Here is a 22,210-nt window from a genome sequence, read left to right as displayed (position 1 = left end):
CCCTGTTCTACACAAGACCGGCAGTGGGTGTGGTGAAGGAGAGGAGGAAGGGGAGGTCAAGGTCAGGGCTCCCGGTGTGATGTCCCATCCCTGGACCAGGGAGTGCGGATGCTCGCCTCACAGGCTCGGTCACCCTTTAATGAGAGGGCACCCGACGCCACTTCCCTTGTGACCTTCCCTAGAGCGTCACGACCTGTGCCCGCGCCCGAGAGCATGGAGCTCCCACATGCAGCAGAGGCCTCCCCCAGGTCACCCCAGAGGTCCCCTCCTCTCCAAGGGCCAAGAAAACCCCTCTTTGGGAGCGCACTGGGTTCCCGACGCGGCCCAGACCACTGTCCACACTCCCCCCAGCAGGAGCTCTGCCAGCCTGCCCGCTCCCTGTAGGCTGCCCTCCCTACTGCTCTGCCGTCTCTGCTCGTGACCTCACCTCCTACTGCAGAGAGAAACGCCCTTCCGACCCCCACGTCAGCCATCTTCCTCTGGGCCCTCCTGCTAACCACCAAGCTCCTCCCACCTGCTCCGCCAGTGAGTCCCTAGAGCCCCGTGTCCACCTGGCCCCCAATGGCCCTGTCCCCTCAGCCTGGCACCAGCTCCCTCCTGTCTCTTCCCAAACCCAACCCCCCTTCCGGCTGTTAAAACCCCAACTCCTGACGTCTACAGCCGGACCGTGGTGAGGACGCTTCATCCTCACATCTGCCCACGTGGGCCTCCGGCCTTCACACACCTGCTCACCAGTCACTCACCCAGATGGCAGCAGCAACGACAGCGTGACAAGAGCTACTTCACATTCTCAGTTCTGCCATGGTGTGCACACCAAGCCTGTGCCACCCCACACTATTTGATTAAAATGCTATTTTAATCAAATTTAAGGACAGCATCCTGGGCACAGTGAGTCACACAGACTGTATCACCGAGACTAGTTTCACCTGTGTTCCCTTTCTCGCGTGGCTATGAGAACCTTTAAGACCACAAGTGTGGCTTCCATTCCAGTCTTGGAGGAGAGCGCTGGTGAGGCGGCCCACACGCCACAGAAGGACCCACCCCACCCTCAGTAAGGGGGCCACTGTGACCCCCATTTTCCAGGTGAGGAGACCAGAGCTCCCAGAGTCTGGGCACCTGGCCCACCTGGTCACACTGAGCAAGAGGCGGAGCCCGACCTGGATCCACGCATCGGACCTCCCAGCACTCTCTCGTCAGTACGCTGCTACAGAGTGTTTCCACTCTGAGTTTTTTGAAAATTCCAGCCCTGGCTGGTGGCTCATCCGGCCGGAGCGTCATCCTGTCACCAAAAGGTTGTGGGTTTGATCCCCAGCCCTGGCTGGTGGCTCATCCGGCCGGAGCGTCATCCTGTCACCAAAAGGTTGTGGGTTTGATCCCGAGTCAGGACACGCACAGGAGGCAACTGGTGGGTGTTTCTCAGGTCCCCTCCCTCCCTCCCTTCTCACTCTGGAATCAGCAAATACATCCTCAGGTGCGGGCTGAAAATGAAACTACTGGGTGGGCAGGAGGAGTGGAGAGAATGAAGGAAGGCGACCGGCGGGGCCTGCGCCTCCCTGGCCCGGCACAGAGTCCGGCACGCAGCAGGCGCTCCCCTGAGGCTGGCCACGCGCGGAGGGACCACAGACCCCGGGCAGGCGTGCCCTGGCGCCCCCACCTGTGCGTAGCGCCCGCTGCAGATGGCCCCTCTCCAGTCGGGGACGTCGATGCAGTCTGGGTGCCGGACCAGCCAGTTGTCGGCCTTGGTGAGGTAGGAGCCGGGGTACTCGGACACGGAGCCGTCCATGTCGTGGAACACTGACGTCTTGTCCCCGTCCATGTCCAGCCGGTTGAACCAGGGCCCGGGCTCCCCGAAGAACACTCTGGAAGTGATCTAAACAGAGCCCAGGCAAGTCAGGGGGGCCTCGACGAGAAGGGAAACTACAAGCGTCACCAGTCCCGGGCGGAGTTTCCCATTTCCGCTGACACGACATGCCAAACCAAAGATGCTCTTGGGCACTGGGGGGACCAGAGGGCTGACCTCTCTGATGGGGACGGAAGGCAGCTACAGCCTCGGCTCCCACACCCAGCCTCTGCTTGGGGGTGGGCTGGCCGCCGAGGGTGACCTGCAGATTGCTCTGGGCCCCGGGGGACCCAGGAGTGTGTGTGTGTTTGCCTGCGTGAACGAGAGTGAGGTGACGGGAAATGTCTGTGTGAGGAAGTGGACACACACACGCGGGGGCGTGTGTGAGCGTGTGCTGAGTTTCAGGCAGACAGTCTTTCACAGTCTCTCAACACGAGCCCCTGGAGGTTTCCCTGACAGGCCTTGTTCAGGCCCTGGTGGTAAAGAAATTAGGTAACTGAACTTCCTCGTCTTTTCTCTCAGCCTGCGCAACTGGGCAGGCAGGCCGAGGGCAGGGGCAGGGGGAGGGGGAGGAGCAAGGGCCCGGGAAGTCTGCAACCCACAGGAAACCCCCCAGGAGGTCTGGGCCCGCCCAGTCCCCAAGGGCAGCCTGCTGTCCACTGAGTCACCCCAGCTGCACACCCGTCATCAGCCGTCTGTGGCTGGAAGGCCCCTGTGCACGGTCTGCTCTCAGGAAGAGACTGGGCACAGCACCCTCGGCACAGACTCCCTTAGGAACTGTAGGTTTCTGAGCTGATTGTGCCGACACAGGGGGCCCGGCACAAGGCCCAGGTCGAAAGCAAGACGTGTGGAGGGGCAGCCTCAGAAGCCCGAGCCCAGTGTGGCAGCCCCTGCTCCGGCCGGGCAGGCTTTGAGCAGCGGCGGGCAAGCAGGCGTCGCCCCGTCCTGACCTGTGCGGCACCCCGCACTTGTACTTTTCCAGTCTGGACGCAGATGGCCCTGGGACGTGGCCCAGTGTGCAGAGGCGGCCGTGGGAGCCCTGAGCTGGCAGCGGCAGCTCAGCGCCAGCCCCCGGGGACGCCTGACTCAGCGCCCAAGGCGGGCGGGCCGGGCGCGCACTCACCGGGACGTCCTCAAAGACGATGCCGCTCACGTTGTTGTGGGGGCAGCTCTGCCAGGCGTTGTTCAGGCGGAAGGCCAGGGCGCTGGTGTGCCGGCCCTCCAGGGCCGCGAACTTGCGGAAGGTGCAGTTCTGGATGTTGATGGGGCCGTCGTAGAACTGGACTCCTCGGATCGGAAAATTCCTGTGCGGTTCGGGAAGGCCGGGGTCAGGCGGGACGCCACACCGGCACCCTGGGGGGGTGGGCAACGGGGGCCTGCGTAAACGAGCCCTGCCCCCACCTCGGCAGCTGCCCCTGCAGAGAACACTGCTGCGCGTTCACTAATTCACTGGGAAAGCATTCAGGTATCTAGTGACTGCCAACAAATGATGGGGAGGTGAATGGAGGGAGGGATGATGGAGGGGTGGATGACGGACGCATAGATGAATGGACGTATTGGGGTGAGGGGGAGACGAACGTCTGTGTAGTTGCTCGCTTGGGCTCTGGGGATCACCCTCCATTGCAAACCAACTGTTCCACCCGTGAAGAGTCACTGGGTAAACACTGTCACACCGGGGGAGAGCGCCCGTGCTGGGTCCCTCGGGAAGGGAGAGCCCTTACTCGTTACTGTCTTATTCTTAGTTGCTGTAACAGTTCAGTCAGGTTAGGACTCGGATGAGTTTCCCGTCCGGGAGCAAGCCTTTCGACCGGGAGCTGGACGTGGGGAACTGAGTGAAGCGGGCAGGACAGGGGGGCTGCCAGAGGACCCCCACTCAGCCCAGACACCCAGGAGGAGGAGGGGCGAGGGCACAGGCCTGGCAATGCAGGTCGGGGCTGGGATGGGGCTGTGGCCTGGAGGTCCTGCCCGGCCCGGCGAGGGCGGGTGCCCAGAGACCTGCTCTGTCTGCCTTGGGCTCCGGACTCGGTGGGCAGGCAAGGGCCTCCAAGGGGCGGCTGGGCTGCCTGGGGGCCTTTCTGGTCCTGGCCCCACACGCAGGCTCACTCCTCCAAGCTCCGTTTCTCTGCTCTTACTGGTATCTCTAGCTCTGGGCCCGGGCCCTCTCCTTCCACAGTGACCATCAGAAAGGGCAGAAAGATGAACAAGAACGCAGGAATGAATCTGTCTTCCGTGGGGAGAGGCGACGCCTCATGGCCACACGGGGCCCTCCTGCAGGCGCCGGGCCCCAAGGAGGCCCTCATCATGCCGTCCTGGCCACGTGCCTCCAGGGGACACCAGCCCCTCCCACATTTCTGTATTATTAGTAACTGACCGCCGTCACAGCCTCGCACCCTGACTCTCACAGCTGGCTCCTGCATTTTTCCACTTGAGGCACTTTCAGGACAGCCCATGCTCCCAGGCCCTATGCTTAAACTTCAAACCCTGACCCAGGGGCACATGAGACGAATCCCAAAGAGGGCTGCGTGGTCCTGGGCTCCTGCTCACGAGTCAGCTGGGCCCTGCCCGAGTCCGACAGGAGTGTCAGGCCACTGCAGACGTCCGCACCTCTGGGAACTGTTGCAGTGCTCTGGGCCTGGGAGGCAGGTGACCCTCAGCAAAGAGGCACCTGCAATGCACACCCAGACAGGCTCACCGTCTGAAGGAACGGCTACCTCACTGAGGTGGGCAAGAACAACGGCTCTCATCTTGACACTGGCACCAAGAGACTGTGGTTCTGTCTGCAAAATCTTTCCAAACTTGCACATCCTTCACTGTGATCGTTCTGACCCGTGTCCTGCCTGCCGAGGCAGGAACGATGCTTCTCTACAGTAGGAGTCGAAAGCTCAGGGGCCGGAGGGGCTGGGCCTAGCTCCTGAAGGACGGGGCCGCGTCTCAGCAGCAGTGCTCCCAGGAGGGAGCAAGCCCTTACCTCCGGCCTGGAAGCAGCGTTCCAGGGAACGGCTGAGTCCCTGTGCCCTGCTGGCCTGTCAGCTGTGCTGGTCCCCACCCCTGCTAGCCACCGTGGGCCACCCAGTGTCTGCTGGAGCCCTGTAGCACGGCACCCGGCTCCAGATGGCCCAGAGCACGCGTCCCAGCACTGCACCCACCCCGACCCTTCGGGCCATACAGAGTGAGCAGCAGCCCCGAGTGCACCTCCCTGAGCGGGGCTCCTGCCCACTGGTTGCAAACCCCGACCTGCTGTGACACGGCCTAGGTTGGGTCACCCTCCTGGCTGTTCCCCCTCGTGTGCGCTGCGGCCTGAGTCGCTCTCTTGCCCTCGGAAGAGCGAGAAGCGCTGCCCATGGGCAAGTCTCAGAGCACACAGGACCCGCTCACTGGTCCTGAGCTGAGATTCCCATCGGCATAGCCTGCAGACACTCGACGCCGCTGGCAGCCAGGTGGCCCTGATGGCTCACTGTCACGTGGCGTGACCTCCCAGGCGTGCCCCCCCGCCAGAGTCCCTCCCGGCTGGCCAGCCCCAGCGCTGCAGTGGTTTCTCTGACCACAGGTGTGAGGAACCGTGAACCAGCGTCTTCCCTTCCCTTGCCAGTGCTCAGGTTAAGCCGCAAACCTACTGGCCTATGGGGAGGGTCCTTCCACTGTGGTCCAAGCCGCCTGGGCCCCAGATCCTGTTGTCCATCATCTCAGTCCCCACGTTGCCACTCTCGCCAACAAACAGGCTGTTCTTTATTTCCTGCTTGGAGCCGTCGTCGTACGGGAAGGTCCCGCCGCTGCGGGGAGCAGGGGTGTGGGGTGAGGTGCTGGCCCAGAGGCGGCGTCCCACCGAGGGCCCAGCCCAAGGACCTGCGTGCTCACCTGGCCAGGGTCAGGCCGATGCCGTTGTCGGCAAACCTGGGGACAGAGCAGGTGATCAGATTGCGTGCTCACTGGGGGCGGGCAGGAAGGCTCCTGTGCCCTGGAGTCGCACTGTGGCTGCTGTGTGTGTGTGGAGGGGGGGGCTCTGCCTCTGCACGGGGTCTTCTGGGTGCCTGGGCACTTCTGAGGCCCCCCCACTCCACACTCTGAAAGGGAAAGGGTGACTGGGCGGCTCTCGGTGTCATCATCGCACAGCAGTGTGCAGGCTGGGCCTCCGTCTCCAGCCCCCGTCTCCAGCCGCCCTCGCCGCGATTCTAGGGCTCGGGGGACCCCAGGCCAGGGCCATGGGCAGGGCCGTGCTCTGGGAAGACGTGTGAGCCCTGCCGTCCCCAGGGCTCTGCCTGAGGTCCTCTCTTCCTCCACTGGGTCCTTGGGGACCTCGCAGGGATTCGTGGCTTCCATCCCCACTGTCTGCTGCTGAATGTAAAATAAGCCACTCTTCCTTCCTGGTTTGCCCAGATCTGGGCATTTCCACGAAATACCTCACAAGCATCTCAAGCTCAAAGTCCTCAAAGGGACCCCCACGTTCTGTGAGCCCCGACTGTGAGGACCCTTACCCCACCCTGCCACGCTCTGCTCTCCCCCTGCCCAGAGCACCGCCCCACCCCACTCCATGCAACGCCACATGACTCCGACTCACTGGCAGCTGTCCAGCCACACGTCCCCGCCACGCAGCCAGGCCCCGTGGTCCTGGTTCTTGTAGGCGGTGAAGTGCCTGATGATGGCTGGCTCCCGGGGCTTCAGCAGGTCGGCGTCCTGGTGAGGGCTGTACCTGTGACATGGTACGGGGTGGGCCCAGGGGTCAATGAGAGGGTCCCGAGTGGAGCCCCTTCTGGGTTGTGAGTGTCCCTCCGCTCACGGTGCCCACAAGACTCTGCCAAAACACTACCCCGCCCCTTACTGGGGTGCAGGAGTGAACTCCCTGAGCTCGAAGCAGAAGCAGCAGGTCTTCTTCTCCAGGGCCCAGTCCCTGGCCCCTGACAGGACACGTCACTTGTTCTCGGCAGCCTCGAGGAGCACTCCCCACTCCAGGCTGGCCGAAGCTCGGAGGGAAGTGCCTCTGAGGGCCCCACGCCCAGCACGCCACGCAGCCACCAGGCGGGGAAGAAGGTGCCAGCTCCCCAGCAACTGGGGGTGACCATGACCCAGAGCCTTTTCCAGGCCTCAGCTTCCTGGGCAGAGAACAAAGCCTGGAGCCCCAAGGCTCACTCCACTCCAGCAAACGTCTCCTGAGGACGTGAGGACGTCACTAGTGTCACTTTAGATGGAGACCAAGCAACCTGGTCTTTTTAAAGGGCTGAGTTTCCCTGACTCCCTGGAGGTTTATAAGTAGCCCCTGGCCTCCAGCGGCGCCCCGGATGTACCCTCAGCTGCAACCAGCCCGTTCCTTCTCTTTACATCCACGCTGAGATTCTTCCCCTTTTCTCTCCACGTTTTGATCCCAGCCCAACCTGCTGTGGCCCAGGCCAATCCTGTCGAGTGACCAGGTATTGGCTCCTGCTGAAACCCTCATCAACCCCAGTGCTGAAATGCAGACTTTGTACTGTCCAGACTGTTACCACCGTCCCCACAGCAACTGACTCAGTGTGCAGGAAAACAGCTAACCAACGGAGGAATGCATGCACGCATGCATGAATGAATGGAGGAAGGAATGCATGAATGCATGCATGCATGAGTGAATGAAGGAGTGCATGAAGGAATGAATGCATGTACGCATGAATAAATAAAGAAATGCATGCACACGCACATGAATGAATGAAGGAAGGAGTGCATGAATAAATGGAGGAAGGAATGCATGAGTGAATGAAGGCGTGCGTGAAGGAATGGGGCTCGCTCACTCCCGGGTCCCCAAGCCTTGATCACCTGGCAGAGATGATAGAGAGGAAGGGCCGCTTGTCCTTGGCAGAGGCCTCGGTCGTTTTGACGCCGTTGTCTATGATCATGCCAGCCTGAGGAGGGACACATTCGGGGTCACGCTGGCTTCCCCTGCAGGCCAGGCGTCTTCTCACCCCCCGCCTCACTGCACTGTCCTGAATGCCCCAGGAAAACCAGCCTTGCTCTGTCCTCTTGGAGGTGCAGAGGAGAAAGCTGGCAAAAGCTGAGGTCTACAGGGGTTAAGGACCTTGCCCAAGGCCACTCGGCTAAGGCCCTGCACCCAGCGCACACACCCCTTCAGGACCCAGGTCAGGTAGGAGGAAGCTACTTTCCTGGGCAGTGTGTCTGCAGCAATTTAAAGGAAATGCCGAACTCAGGTCTCATCTTTACCTTGGGGCAGTTGTCTGCAGCCTTCCCGGCCTTACCTTAGATGCTACCTGACTGGAGGAAAGAGCCTCACTTTCTCATGTGGCTCCAAGGTGCCCATGTGTCAGGCATGGCGAGGGGAGCCAGGGCAGCTGGGGGCTCTGCCCAGGGAGGCATGTCCCTTCCTTCCCAGATTCCCCTGGCCTTTCAGGAATGCCCAAACTCAGGGTTCTCTCATTTGGATCACTGGCGGTCACTCCAGCTACCGAGTCTGCCAACTGACCTCTGGCGAAGCCCCTGTGACCCGAGTTAGGTGCAAAGCCGGACTCCTGGCTCCTCTCTCCTGAGCTAGGATGTTCAGTCCCCTCACCTCTGAGGCCTCAGCTGTTGCCTCTGGGAGACGGGCAGTGAGTACCCACACGACAGCCCAGGTGAAGAGCCCTGGATGGGACCCGCACGTGCAGGCAGTGGGGATCCCCGGGCGTGAGCGCCAAGCACAGGGTCTCCTTGGCTCAGACATCCAGTCCCTCCAGCTTGAGCCTCCTCTTCCCTCCTGTCCCACTTGCCACCTTCCTCAAGGCCCCTTCACCTGTGCCTAGGACCCTGGCCTACGTCCTGTGGGAAACCACTCTCCCCACATACCCTCACCGGTTCCAACCTTTGCAAATACCCAGGTCCAACAGAGCCACCAACCCCTCCTGGGAAGGTCCCCAAGGGGTCTGACGACCAGCCAATACCATTTCTCCCCGCCCCTCCCCCACAGCTGTATGATCTGTTCTGCATGGACCTGTTCAGCCCCCCGTGACCCAGGACAGCCTCGGAAATGTCCCTCTGAGGCCTGGCTAATGCTCTCTGTCGGGAGGCACCATGGCCCTCCTCACCTCTGCCCTTTGCCCCATGAACTGTCTTCTTTCTTAGCTTCTGGAATGTGACCCTGCCTGGGGTCCTCGGTCGGCCCACCCTGCCCAGCCCTCCTCCCGGCCGCCCCCCAGGTGCAAGCACAGGTCACTCTGAGAATAGGTCTGAGAATAGGTCTCTCCCCTCTGGTCTACTCCCTGCTGGTTCTCGACCCTGAATGTGCACACCCTCCTCCGGGGGCCTCAGCTTACTCATCTGCACAGTCCGGGATTAGAACAGAGGACCAGCCCTGCCGCCTGGGGCTCCGTGTGCGTGGCCCCCGAGGCCCCAGGCCACCCCTGCCCCAGTCCTCACGCCGCAGCCATGGCCTTGGTCCCGGCACTGCCCGGACGGGGGCCCAGAAACACTCACCCGGTAGTTGGAGTGCGCTCGGTTGTTGAGGAACTTGCCCAGGGGCACGTGCTCCGAGTGGCCTGGGGAGTACATCCCCGCCGAGGGGCCCGTCGGCACGTGGTGGAAAATGAACCAGAACCCCGTCTCCTGGCGGGGGGGGGGGGGAGGAAAAGCCACAGGACTCAGGACCAGCCAGGCTCTCATGAGGGGGCCCAAGTGGCCCCAAATTTCCCCCGTTGGGTCCCACCGCCCACCCTAAAATGCACGCCCGGGAAGCAGAGAGAAGTCTGAAGCTGATGCACTTTGTGGGGGCCACCCTGGCTGTGAAGACCCCCCGTTGGGGCTGGCTCCATGCGGCTGGATGTCTGCGCCACCTCCTCCTGGCACATCACGGGAGCTTCTCCCTTTCACTCTACAGGCCTGGGAGCCGAGGCCCAGGGACTGGAGGTGGGGCGGGCAAGAGCAGGCCCTGTGCGTCCTGTGAGCACCCGCCCTGAGTCCTCACCCACCCCTCGGTGGGTGACAGCAGCCGCCTCACTCGGTCAGTGTAAGAGTTACATGACTTCAGAACGCTGACACGCCAGGCACGGTTCTAAGCGACAGCGATTTCAATCTACTGATGGGTCATCGCACATAAAATGCCTTGCTCTCGGCAGTGAAGGCACGACCACCACTGAAAGCCAGTCCTTCTCACTCCAAGCTGGGGTTCGGAATTCACAGACTTCGGGGTTGGCCCTGGCCCCCCCAAACCTCCGGCTTCCACCCCCTTTTCCTCCAAAGAAGAGAGTCCTGCTCACCTCAGACCCTGCAGCAGCGCAGTTCACGAGGTTGTTGTTGGGGTTGGCCATCCAAAAGGTGGACACACCGCTGCAGGGGGAAGGACGGCATCAGACCGCAGCCCAGCCCCGCGTGGCCACGGGGGCCACGTCAGGCTCTCCGGCAAAGGCCTCCAGAGGCTGCGCACTCACGGATGGTTTGGGTCTGAAACCCAGTGTTCTCATGGGAGCAGGGTACACTAAAGCACCGGAAGTGCTCAGAATTTGACACGGCGTGGCTCTTTGAGGTAGACGCCGTGTGTAGGTAAAGCCTGAGATGGGCTATAAATAAATCCAAGTCGGGAGAACCAGGAAGGGGGTGTTTCTCAGGGAGAGCCCAGGACTCAAGGCTGGCCCCACGAGGAGCTCTGTCTCTCCCACGTCTACAGGTGACCAGGGTGGCTGGCGCCGACGTGCACTTGAGGGGAGCCGGGCAGCGTGCTCGCCACGGAGAGCACACTGCCTGGCATCAGGAGAAGCTACAGGGCAAGAACCATAGTTCTCTTTGGACAAAGGATGCCCACGGGGCACCTGAGAAGGGAAATGCCCCTCCCCTCTGTGCAGCAGGTGGTTTGGGGCTGGCAGTACCCGCTGCTCAGAGCCAAGGTGTGGTAGTCAGCCCTGGGCCGGAAGTCTGGGGTCCTGGCGCGGGCACGGGGTGGGGGCGCTCACTTGCAGTCCTGCCTGGGCTTGGGGATGTAGCCCGGGTACGAGTCCTCCGTGATTGTCTTGCACATCCTGCTGTCACGGTCAGAGGGCAGGAGGGTCCCAGACTTGACCAGGAGGCCGAGGCAGTGGTCAAAGGTGTTGCGTTCCTCCGGCCCGTCCTCCGTGAAGAAGCAGTGGCCCAAAGAGTTGTAGCCCACCACGTCCTTGACCTGTAGGGGTCCAGAGAGGGGATGTTACACCCCCGTCCAATCATTCACGGACTCGTTGGTTCATCCAACACGCATTGAACCGCATCAGCTGCATCCAGGCCCTGTGAGGGGCCTGGGGGTTTGGACACGGACCAGACACAGCTGTGGACCCTGGGAGGTGCAGGCAGAGGCGACTTCAAAGTCCCTTCTAGCTGGAGGTGTTGTGGCTGAGGCTCCATGGGGCGGGACAAGGACAAAATGTTAGAGGAAGGTCCAGTCGGGGGCAGTGGATGGGGTCACCTGAGCCTGTTCTGGTGAGGACGCAGCAACAATGCGGTGCACAGGCCCTAAGGTGGAGGGCTGCACGCAGGAGGCCCCACTGGGAAGGTGGGGAGGGGAGAGCCTCGCCGGGCAACCAGGTGGGCCTGTTCCCCAGACTGGTGTGGGCCCCCTCAGTAGGCCCTCACCCAACGAGGCCAGCCTGCTTCACAGCCCCCAGCGCGCCCCCAGCCCCCCGGCTGGGACCCGGAGAAGGCTGCCAACTCCTGCTCCTCACTGCTCTGGGAGCTCCCAGAACCGGGACTCTTCACATCCCAGCCCTGCACTGGGCTCGTGTACCTTTCACTGTGGCTTAAGTCCTGCCCCTTCCTGTAATAATTGTTTTGGAGATGAGAAAAATGGGGCTCAGAAAAGGTGAGTGATTTGCCCAAGGTTCATCCAGCCTGTGTGCCAGCCGGGGTGGGGACCACAGCCACCCCTGGGGGAGGACACCCAGCACACAGGGGATCCCTGGGCTGCAGACCACCCCCACCCCCTGCACTGTGATCTCCGGCACCAGCCCAGGGCTGGCGCTAGGCTCCTATTCGGTCCCCCACGAGCACTTCACAAAATACCAAGTACCCCATGAAGCTGCTTCCTTTCCTCCTAGTAAGCTGGGCAGGCTCACCATAGATTGCCCAGAGCGGCAAGCATGGGAGGAAGAGGTGAGGAAAACAGGGCTGCTCGAGCGGACAGGGACATCCAAGGGCAAGGTCAACGCCTTCCCTGTACTGGGAGGGGACGGGCAGTGTCCCACGGCACTCATCAGCCTCATGGGGTACGGCCCCCTACATACCCTGGCCTCCTGCCCCCTCGCCCAAAGCTCTTCCCCAATGCATCCTCTGCCGACTATTCTGGCCGCGCTTCGGGTGCCCTTCTTTGAACGCAAGCGACTAAAGGGTGAGGTGCATTCTCACTCTGCAGGCATCCCCTCCGAGACCCTGGAGACGTGCCGTGGAGAGACACCCTCACTTCATCTTTAGCACAACTACCACTCCCTCCCTGCAGACGGTGGGTCGAGTCATGGGCCTTGAGGGCACAGAACTGAGACGTGGTCCTCCACCTGTCAGACGCACGACTTGTCACTAATCCGTCCCAGCAGCACCTGGGGGAGAAACCACGCGCAACCCTGTCATTGGGAGTGGGGTCATTGGGGGTGGCACGCAGAGCCCAGAGAGACGCAGGAAAAGGCAGAAGCAGCCCCGGGTTGGGAGCGGAACACAGGCCCAAGTCCTGAGGTAGTCACACACTTGGCGTGTGACTCGCCTGAGTGTCCTTCTGCCACAGGCGGACTTCTGAAGTCCCTTCCAGCCCCAGCATTCTGCCACTGAGCAGGTTTCCCGTCTGTCAAAGTCCGAGGGCACAGCGTGACACAGAGAGACAGGTAAGGAGACGGAGAGAAAGGTGCACAGACAGGTACATAAGTGCGCAGGTAGACGGGTAAGTAGAGAGCCAGCTGGACAGGAGGGAGGAGCTGACCCACAGACAGGTGTGCACAGACACTCGGAAAGCACTGTGTCGGGGGCAGGCTGGCCCAAAGCCGCGTGCCAGCCCTCTGCCGTTCTCTCAAACGGACGGCATTTCCCCCTTTCTTCCGGTCGGCTTCCCTGCGGGGGCACGGCTGTCCCGAGGCAGACTCCAAAAACCCATTTGAGGCCTGCGCCTGCTGTCCATCCCCGCCGGAGACGGTGAGGGGAAACCCCTCGGCTCCCAGGGGCCCTCTCCAGCGGGGGTGCCGTGTGGTCGCTGTGTGCACCAGGACACCCCTGAGAGTGAAAACGGGCGCTCTTGGGAGTGCAGCCAGACAGGCCAAGAGGGGAGCCGCCCGTGCACGGCAAGACATGGGGCGCCCACCTAACAGCACCGCCGCTGGCCTGTCCACAGCGAGGAGAGGAAGGGCGGCCTCACACAGAGGCCCTGCACCTGCACCACACCTGTCCCTGCCCCCCGGGCAGGTGCAACCCGTGTCCCCAAGAAATCCGGCAGACGTGTGCACATGTGACAGCTGTGACGCCTGAGCCCTGCCCCTCCTCCTCCACTGTGTGCAGACCACAAGGACAAGGCCCTGCAGCGGCTGGTCACTTGTTCTTCAGGGTCTTGGGGAGGGTTTGAATGCTCAAACAGAAGCTGGGGAAGAAAGCAGAACCAAATCCCACTCTGCCTAACACGGAACTCTGGGGGCATTTGGGAGGCACCCCCAGGGGTGCAGGAGGGGCGGCAGGTGGCAGGGAGGCGGGGGTTTGGGGACCACTAGGAAGAGAGCCCGTTACTCCACTTCCAGCTGATTTCTGTGCCTCCTCCCGTCTCTTACCCCCATCTGCCCGTGGAAGCCCTGGCCGGTGAAACGTGTAGGGACACCAACGACAAGAGTCTGGTTCCTCACTCGAGCTTGTGGGAAGGAGACGTTGAGTGTGGCAGTATGAGTCGCAGGCACGGTGCTGGGTCGAGGGGAGCCCAGGGAGGACAGAAGCCTTGGCCACAGCTCCCAGGGCTCTGAGGCCGGGAGCCAGGGCACTGGCCCTCCTGCCCTGCGCTCAGGGAAGGGACAGGGGGCCGGCACATGGACACCACCCCGAGCTGAGATGCTCCCTCCCCGACTGGTGGCCACAGTCCCTCAGGGCCGGAGAGCAGGAGGGCCTTGCGCCCGGATGGCCAGGGTCTTCTGGTTCCAAGAGGCCGTCTAGGGCTCTGGCTGCACAGACGGGTCTCTGCTGGGGTCCCAATGGCCTGTCTGGCTGCTCCTCAGGGCCAGTGCCCGGTGGACCTGAGACCTCTCTCAGCTCCAACACCTGGCTTGCACCGCCTCTCCCCGCCTCCCCTAGCCCGCATCCCCGCTGAGACGCAGACCTGGGCCCCTGGCTCTGAGGCTGGTTTCCCATCACAGAGTCGGCCACAAACATCACGCAAAGGCGGCAGCTGCATTTCCCAAACACCACGTGCAAGGAAACTGCCTGAGCGAAGAGCTGCCCAAGGCCACAGGGCAAGCAGACCAGCTCTACGCCCACACTGAGAGCAGGCCTGCCCGAGGCCACACTGTGTGCCGGACTGCCCGAGGCCACACTGTGTGCCGGACTGCCCGAGGTCAGAGTGGCTACCACTAGGACCGACCCACGTCTGCAATCAGCTGGCGAGTTGTTTTAGTATCTTCCTCTTCAGTGAAGTTAGACAGGGGACTGGAAGCTAATTTAAGGACAAAACTTGGGAATAAATGCTTGGAACAAATGAAGCCCCTGAGTCAGGCGCTTCTTCAGCAAGTCCACGTGGCTCTTTCCCACCACACGCTCCGAGCTCTAGCCCCACCTGAGCGAGAACGTCTGTAGCTCCCTGCCTCGTGTCCTTCCCACAAAGTCCCAGACCGGGTGCCGCTCCCGGGCTGAGTGTGCCCGGCTCTGCACCCAGTTCTCACAACAAGCACACAGAACAGACACTCACAACAAGCACACAGGACAGGCAGGCACTCATGACAAGCACATGGGACAGGCACGGAAGAGGAGGCAGAGGCAACATGACGGCCCCTGCCCCACTGCTGGGGAGGGGCAGGGCCAGTGGGGCAGGGTCCCAGCCTGCACGGTGCCCCCCGCAGCCCCCGATGGTCTAGATGCACTGTGATTCCTGCTGCCCCCACGAGCCGGAAACAAGTCCCACGTCTTCTGGCCTCTGTTCCCACCCGAGTCCTCTCACCGCCCTCTGGGGAGAGCCGGCTGGTTCCTGGCCGACAGGTCCGGGTGAGCCCTCCCTGGTGCACGGCGCCTGCAGGGCCGGTGTGTTGGGCGCCCTTCCCTCACCTGACTTTGCCGGGAACTGAGGGTTGGAGAGCCGAAGCTGCGTGCCCGCGGTCCCACAGCCCACGCCCTGCGGACCGGCCCCGAAGCCCACGCTCTGTCGCTGTGCCCAGTGGGGTTCCTGGTCACAGAACGTAAAACACAGAGACGCGGGCACTCCTCTGTGACAGATGAGCACATCCAACAGAAGCAAAAGTGGCTTCCCCAGCGACATGCCGACAAGCCTCTTCATCTTCCCTTCATCGCATGCCTGGTGGGGACGTTCACTCTGCTTGGTTTAAAGCCAGAGTCACAGGCGCAAATGCCCTGGTGGCACTGGCCAGGGAGTTCCCTGAAAGGCACTAGGAAGTGGTGGGCACGGGGTCCGCGGGGAACACGGCCCAGTGCAGCGGGGCCGCCGCGACTCTGACCAGGCAGGAATGCGGGCCTGGTGCTGCCAACTCGGCTGACTTCTCAAGAAAAGCCAAAAATCCAGACGTCCGTGTGAAATCTCCCAATTTTTACATGATAGAAACGAATCTGAGTGTTTCTTTAAACAGTCTTGAAGCCAAGGAAAACACATCTGGTGGCTGGACTCAGCTCTCAGGGTGGTATTTTGCGACATCCGGTTTTAAAGTTCACAGAGGCTATAAGTTCAGTCCATTTAAAGGAAGTTCANCCAGAGTCACAGGCGCAAATGCCCTGGTGGCACCGGCCAGGGAGTTCCCTGAAAGGCACTAGGAAGTGGTGGGCACGGGGTCCGCGGGGAACACGGCCCAGTGCAGCGGGGCCACCGCGACTCTGACCAGGCAGGAATGCGGGCCTGGTGCTACCAACTCGGCTGACTTCTCAAGAAAAGCCAAAAATCCAGACGTCCGTGTGAAATCTCCCAATTTTTACATGATAGAAACGAATCTGAGTGTTTCTTTAAACAGTCTTGAAGCCAAGGAAAACACATCTGGTGGCTGGACTCAGCTCTCAGGGTGGTATTTTGCGACATCCGGTTTTAAAGTTCACAGAGGCTATAAGTTCAGTCCATTTAAAGGAAGTTCAATTTAGTGTAAAATTATCAGTTTAGCGTAAAAACGACCAAACGCTTCTCTAAACACCGTGTGGGCCAACTCAAACACAGGCTGCAGTCAGCCTGCGGGGTGCCATTTAGTAACGTCCCATTTGAGACGTTTACAGAAAACGCGGGTTCACTTAAGGAGGAATCAACTCGGCGTCAGAACTAACTACGGATCAAGACAAGCCTCTGACTCAGACACCAGTTTGCTGACGGGGACATTTCTCCCAGCAGCCCTTGCTCTGACGGACCCTCGGTTTACCAGAAGAAACAGACCCGCTGGTTTGCTCGGTGGGGCATGGCCCCCCGTGTGCGGTGAGCAGACCTGTCACGCCACACGGCCACGGAACGGCCCGCCCCTGGGCTCGGACTCCCAGTGCCCACCGCGCACTCTGCACCTGGTGCTCTTCCTCCCTCCTTCCCCTCTGGCTGGCAGCCCGCCGTGCGGGCAGATCACTCCAAGACCGGAGGGAAGGCTGGTTCTGCCGCTGGTGACCCCAGGCTACGTGATGGGATTCAAGCCCCCTTTGGTGGGCATTCACAGCCCCTGGGCCCAGCGGCGAGTGGACTGGCATGACGGGGGAGGGGGTGAGGACCCTGGAGGACCCTCCCTCCCGGGAAGGAGGGACTCACCAACAAGCCGTTGGAGCCGTGGACAGTGACACAGCGGGAGAAGGTGTGGTGGATGGACAGGTCCCGGATGTAGGTGGGCGGGTCGTAGCCGCCCTGCTGGTCCACATCGCCAGCCAGGTGGAAGTGAATCGGGTACTGGCCCAGCAGCTGCTGCCCCATGTGCTTCAGCTCCACGCCCTCCAGATGCACCGCCTTAAAGCCCAGTGCAAACTGGGGAAGCAGAGGCAAGAGTCGGGAGGAGCCTGCGAGGCGTTCCCCGGCCCCTCACTACTGCCCACGGCCTCACTACTGCCCCCGCTCCCTTCCCCTCCAAGGGCTCTGTTAATCCTGCCTCAGGTAAACCAAACACGGTCTCTGTGCCCGGGGCCTTCTTACCCCAGGGGAGATGAGGTGCTACCTGGCCGCGGGGATGTGGCCAGGCAGTGGCCTGGCACGGGACGGGGGCAGAGACGGGCTCACTCCTGCCCTCTTTCCCTGCCCCTGAGGCCACTGATGGTCGTGAGGAAGGGGAACTACGTAGAGGTGAGGTGGGTGGTGACAAAGCACTGAATGGGCGCAGACCAGGGACGTTGGACACCCCGTGATGCAGGCCCGCACAGCCAAACACCGTGTCCCCGACGTGCCAAGAGGGCCCGCGCTCTGTAAGTTTCACTCTGTGGTTCTTCTCGGTTATTTACCGAGACGTCTTATCCTTAAAGCACACATTTCAGCTTCCAGAGAACTGTCCTCCTCACAAAACCCCAGGACACTGTTATTCTGCACGCAGGGGCTGCACGCAGCCATGCCAAACAAATGGCTCCTGCAGCTTAGGGCCAGGAGAACATGAGCTCTGGTGCCGTCGCCATTCTCCTCTCTCTGCGGCGCTAACGTTGCTGGCTCTCTGCCGGACACTCACAGGTTAAGTCAGGGCTAGAGCTTCCGCCCCCCACTTATCACCGACCTGCACGTTAGTGGGTCTCTGGTGCACAGGCCTTTTTGGGGGTTTCATGCACTGACCCCTTCTGTCAGGAAAGGGGTCAGGATTAAATGATAAAGACAGAATGAGAGCCATGATTGGGGTTGGAAATTGGGAAGGTGGGGAGTGCAGGGTGACAGGGTGTGACCAGGGAGTAGAGAGCCACCCCCAGGTTGGCTCCACTGTCTCTCCTGTCCCCAAGCACTGATGGGAGGGACAGCAAGCCAGTGGGCAATACAGAAGCCTTCTCCAACTTCCACAGGTTCCCTTGGTCCCTGCTCCCGCCCCTCCACGCTCCTCCCTCCCACCCATGGGCATCACGGGGATTCTGGTGGGGCTTCTGGCCTCGGCCGGGCAGACCCTACCTTGATGTGGCCCCCAAAGGTATCGAAGTCAAAGAAGTCGCAGATGTGGTTGCTGTAGGGGTAGCACGCACTCTCCATCGCCCCCATGACCACGATGTTCCGGGTCAGGAGCCCCACCTCGGCCCGCATGTCCACGCCATCGATCTCCTCCCCGATGTGCAGGTACATCGGTTTCCCTGGGGCGGAAAGGGGGGGTGCGTAAATCGGAGGGACTGCATGGGCCCCAGGACCCTGCCAGCTGCCTCCACAGCTCCGGCGTAGGTCTCCCCGGGACCCGCGTGCATGCTGGTCCCACGGCCCTGGATCCCACTGCCCGGAAGAAGGATGCTCAGGGAGGCGAAGTTACTCGTGTGAGTGGAGAGGGGGATTCACGGCCACGCATGTGCAGATCTGAAGCCTATAGCAGAAATAGCTCTGTGGCCCCCAGTATCTGTCCCCTCTTCTGCTTGTGGCACTAGAATCTCCAGCATTTTAGGGCTACCCATGTTCCTGGGGAGGGCCACCTGTCCCAGGCCCCCTGTGGTGTCCACAGGATGGGCAGAAGTGATCTGTGCACCCTTGATGGGCTGCACTCTTGCCCTGACCCCTGGGCTGGAATGTGGGCATGTGGGGGTGGTCCAGGCTCCCCCAGGTGGTGAGGACCATGCCTGGGAGATGGCACAGCAACAAGAGAGAGGACACCTGGGCCCTGATGTCCCCACAGAGCTCACGCCCTGGACTGCCCGCCAGCTGGCACTGCAGCAACGCAGAGCCAAGCCAGGTCTAGGACAGTAAGCGGGTCTGTCCCAGACATGGCCCGTGTGACCGACCGCCTTCAGCCTCATGCCGAGTGTGCACCTACAACCAGGTTTTCTGGGAAGAGCCGGATCAGATGTCCGTGTCCAGCACTGTGGCCGGGTGCTGGGTGCCTGTATGTACTGTTTGGAACAGTGTAGGAGAGCTTTCCCCGAACTGGTGCTGACATCACTGTGACCCCCCCACTCCCACCCTCCTGGCCGTGAAGCAGACAAGGAGTTGTCCCTTGTACCACTGACCCTGAGCCTGACCCCAGGGCGACCAGCCAGAACTTTGGAAACACCTTTGATTTTCGGCCCCAAATTCTGCCTCCACAATGACCCCCTGACCTTCCGGAATAAAGAGATGTTAGCCAGCCAGGCTACGTGATGGGATTTGTGACCCTGTGTGCCTCGCTGGGACTGCTGCCCTGGCAGGCAGGCACTTTCCCTTCCAGCTGAGGATGGCGTTCTGAGGAGCAGCAATCTCTCAAGTGGGGCCGCAGCCTGAACCACACCACAGACACCACGTTGCCAGTGCTGCGACCTTGACTTGAGCCACAGAGCACTCACGTCACTCAGCCCCGTGACACAGTAACCACATGCAAAGCCCGTGGTCACCAGGAGCCCTGGGCAGTGCCCACCAGCAGCGACCCCACCCTGCTCTTTCAGCCAGAGAAGAGCCGGCCCCCTTCCCCCCCCTGCCCCCAGCACACGCCCTGTGCTGGGTCTGCAGTATTTCTGAGGATGTGGATTGTTCTGGAATTCTGCAGTCTCAGGGAGGTGGCGGTTTCTTTAAAGCATGTTAGTTCAAAGAAATGAACCCAGCTCATGGCTAAGCCAAGAAAACATCCCCTTTGGAGTCAGTATCAGCTTCCTAGGGCTGCTATAACAAGTCACCACAAACTTGTGGCTTAAAACAGCCGTTGTTTCTTTTCCTACAGCCGTGGAGGTCAGAGGTCTGAGGTCAGTCTCACTGGGTCAGCAGCCCCCCATTCTGGCTGTTCTCAGATTCACACACCTCCATGTGCCCCTCTCTCTGACACGAGTCGCTCTCATCCGCTATGTCCATGTGTCACTGCCCCCCTGACTCTGACCCTTCTGTGTCCCTTGTGACCCCCTTGGGCCCAGAGGATGACCCCACAGTCACCCTCTCACAGCCTTGACCTCTTCACACTGGCAAAGGCCCTTCTGCTGAGTCGGGTAACAGTCACGGGTCCTGAGGATCAGGATGTGGACGTCTTTGGGGCCACTGCTCAGCCGACTGGCAGAGTTCTCAAAAAGGGCTTAGGTATTTAAAAAACCAGCTTCACAAAGTCTGTTTACTGTAAGGTACCCTTTTCCCCGAGATCTGAGGCCCAGGCCCGTGCCCCTGGCTGAAGGCAGAGTCCGAAGTGGGCGCCACAGGCCTCAGGCCCTCGGTTTCACCCAGGGCTCACACCCTGAAATGAGTCTGAAAGGTGCCAGGCACATCTGAAGTGAGTCAGCCTTGCAGACTCCCGGGCCCTGCCTGTACCAGGGCACCCCCTCGCCTTCTGCTTTGGGTCACAGGGCCGCCAGTCCACACAGCGTTAAGGCCCAGCGGCAGCCCCCTCTGCACGGGGTGCAGTGAGCAGGCAGCCCCAGCGCAGGTGCCGGCCAGAGCAGAGCCGCCCTCCCCTGCACAAGCCTTGGCTGTTGTGTTTCTCTGCACGTCTCTCTGAGCCACTCCCCCCAACTGGGACGGCCTGCTCCACCGCGCCCGTGTGGCTGTCACCCGGGCCCCCAGCATCCGCCTGTGGGTGTCGTGTGCGGCCATGCTCAGCAGAGCCAGGGGACCAGGCCACACCACCCCCCATCCAGGCTTCCCACCAGGCCTCAGGGCGCACGCACTTCAGGCTCAGGGGGCTTCTCTCGATCTGTCAGTGTCCGCCCGAAAACCTGATGTCTGAGCAGGAGACTGACCCTCCCTCCTCGGGGACCGTGTCAAACATGACAGGAGAGACAGGATGATGGGGGTGCACGGCGACTCTGGGGCCGAGCTGCCTGTGTCAGAGCCACAGTCCGATTAGAGCCCCTGACGCTACTGAAGCTCCCTGGTCCTCAGGCTCTTCTCCTACACAATGGAAACAACACTAGCACGTCTCTCACAAGAGCTGTTTGCCGAGCCAACCCTCAGCAAGCGCTCAGGACAGCCCTGGCACGGGGCAGGGGCCGGTGCAGCAGAGGGGACATGCACAGCTGTCACTGGGACTGTCCTCAAGCGACGGCTGGGATGGGGGCTCCAAGCCCCAGCTGCACAGCTGCAGTGACCTCAGGTCAGACGTGCTCTCGGTTCCCTGGGGGAAACCGGCCAGGGGGTGGGAGCGACTTCAGGTGGACAGGGGACTGTGTTTATCAGACTCCTGTGAGCAGGCAAGTAATGTGTACAGTACTGTACAGTAACACAGCACCCAGTCTACACATTACTGTACTGTTAGCACAGTACTGACAGTACAGTCGCATTACTGTACTGTCAGCGTATTTCTGCCACCCCTCCCCTGCCCCACGGCGGAGTCCCTATCAGGACCCACACAAAATCTCGCCACAGTTTGTCTGTCTTTCACTGCATTCCCAGACCACGCCCTGGCCGCTATCCCCAGGACACTGTGCCCCCGTTTCCCGGCCTCCACCCTGCCCTCCTCCTCGAAGCTCTGATACTGAAGGCCCAGCAGCAGCCACAGACGTGGCCAGGTTTGTCCCAAACAACCCAGAAGGGCCGCAAGCCTGGGCAGGGGCTGGGGTGCGGGGTGCAGGAGGCCGGGAGGCAGAGGGGCCTCAATCACCGACCTGCCTCCCTGGTGCTTGCCCTGCGCCCCCGGGGTCCACCGCCCAGCCCTCTCCACAGGGTGGGCACAGTGCTAGCTACGTGGGTCGAGGGGAGAACAAACATCGAGGTCCCTTCAGTGGGAGAAGCAGACACCTGTCCTGTGGCTCAGACCTGGCAGGGCCAGTGAGTCCGCAGAATGGGGTGAGGGGCTGCACCTCTCAGACCTCCAAGGATAAGCCAGAGGGTCTCGGCTGGCAGGTCCTAGGGAAGCAAATTTAAAGCCCAGAGTCCTGGTTTGCCCCCACAGGGCAGCCACCTTCCAGCAGGGATGCTGGGCTGGGCCTCCACGGAGGAAGGCCATGTAGGTCATGGGCCTTGGGGCGGGCAACTCTGGGTTCGAGTCCTGCTCACAGGAGCCCGTCGAGGAGGTGCACCCAGTCTACACCGGCCCCCTGCCATGACTCTGACGCGACAGTCATGCCATCCTGTGCCATCACAGGAAAGCCACTAGCCGCACGCGTGTGGCCACCACACACTTCAAATCCGGCCAGTATGACAGAGGAATGGGATTTCTCACTTTATTTAGCCCTAGTTATGTTGAAATAGCCCCTTGTGCCCGGTGGCTCCCGTGT

General features: G+C 61.5%; 1 protein-coding gene across 2 annotated transcripts in view; it reads right to left on the bottom strand.

Moving 5' to 3' along the window:
- The window catches only part of CEMIP (cell migration inducing hyaluronidase 1), a 107,747-nt gene that overhangs the window by 12,027 nt on the left and 73,510 nt on the right, over positions 1–22,210 (bottom strand). For both annotated transcript variants that reach the window (XM_037053491.1, XM_037053492.1), the window contains exons 13-23: positions 18,018–18,193; positions 16,698–16,907; positions 10,735–10,940; positions 10,045–10,114; positions 9,266–9,394; positions 7,619–7,704; positions 6,396–6,527; positions 5,696–5,731; positions 5,455–5,610; positions 2,964–3,144; positions 1,655–1,870 (exon numbers count right to left, since the gene is read on the bottom strand). In XM_037053491.1, the coding sequence (XP_036909386.1) occupies positions 1,655–1,870; positions 2,964–3,144; positions 5,455–5,610; positions 5,696–5,731; positions 6,396–6,527; positions 7,619–7,704; positions 9,266–9,394; positions 10,045–10,114; positions 10,735–10,940; positions 16,698–16,907; positions 18,018–18,193 (1,598 nt within the window). The remainder of the gene's footprint in view (positions 1–1,654; positions 1,871–2,963; positions 3,145–5,454; positions 5,611–5,695; positions 5,732–6,395; positions 6,528–7,618; positions 7,705–9,265; positions 9,395–10,044; positions 10,115–10,734; positions 10,941–16,697; positions 16,908–18,017; positions 18,194–22,210) is intronic.

The sequence above is a fragment of the Sturnira hondurensis genome, unplaced genomic scaffold, assembly GCF_014824575.4.
Source record: "Sturnira hondurensis isolate 20B ecotype Veracruz unplaced genomic scaffold, ASM1482457v3 Scaffold0007865, whole genome shotgun sequence".
NCBI classification, from domain to species: domain Eukaryota; kingdom Metazoa; phylum Chordata; class Mammalia; order Chiroptera; family Phyllostomidae; genus Sturnira; species Sturnira hondurensis.
This window is presented reverse-complemented; position numbering and strand designations above follow the sequence as displayed.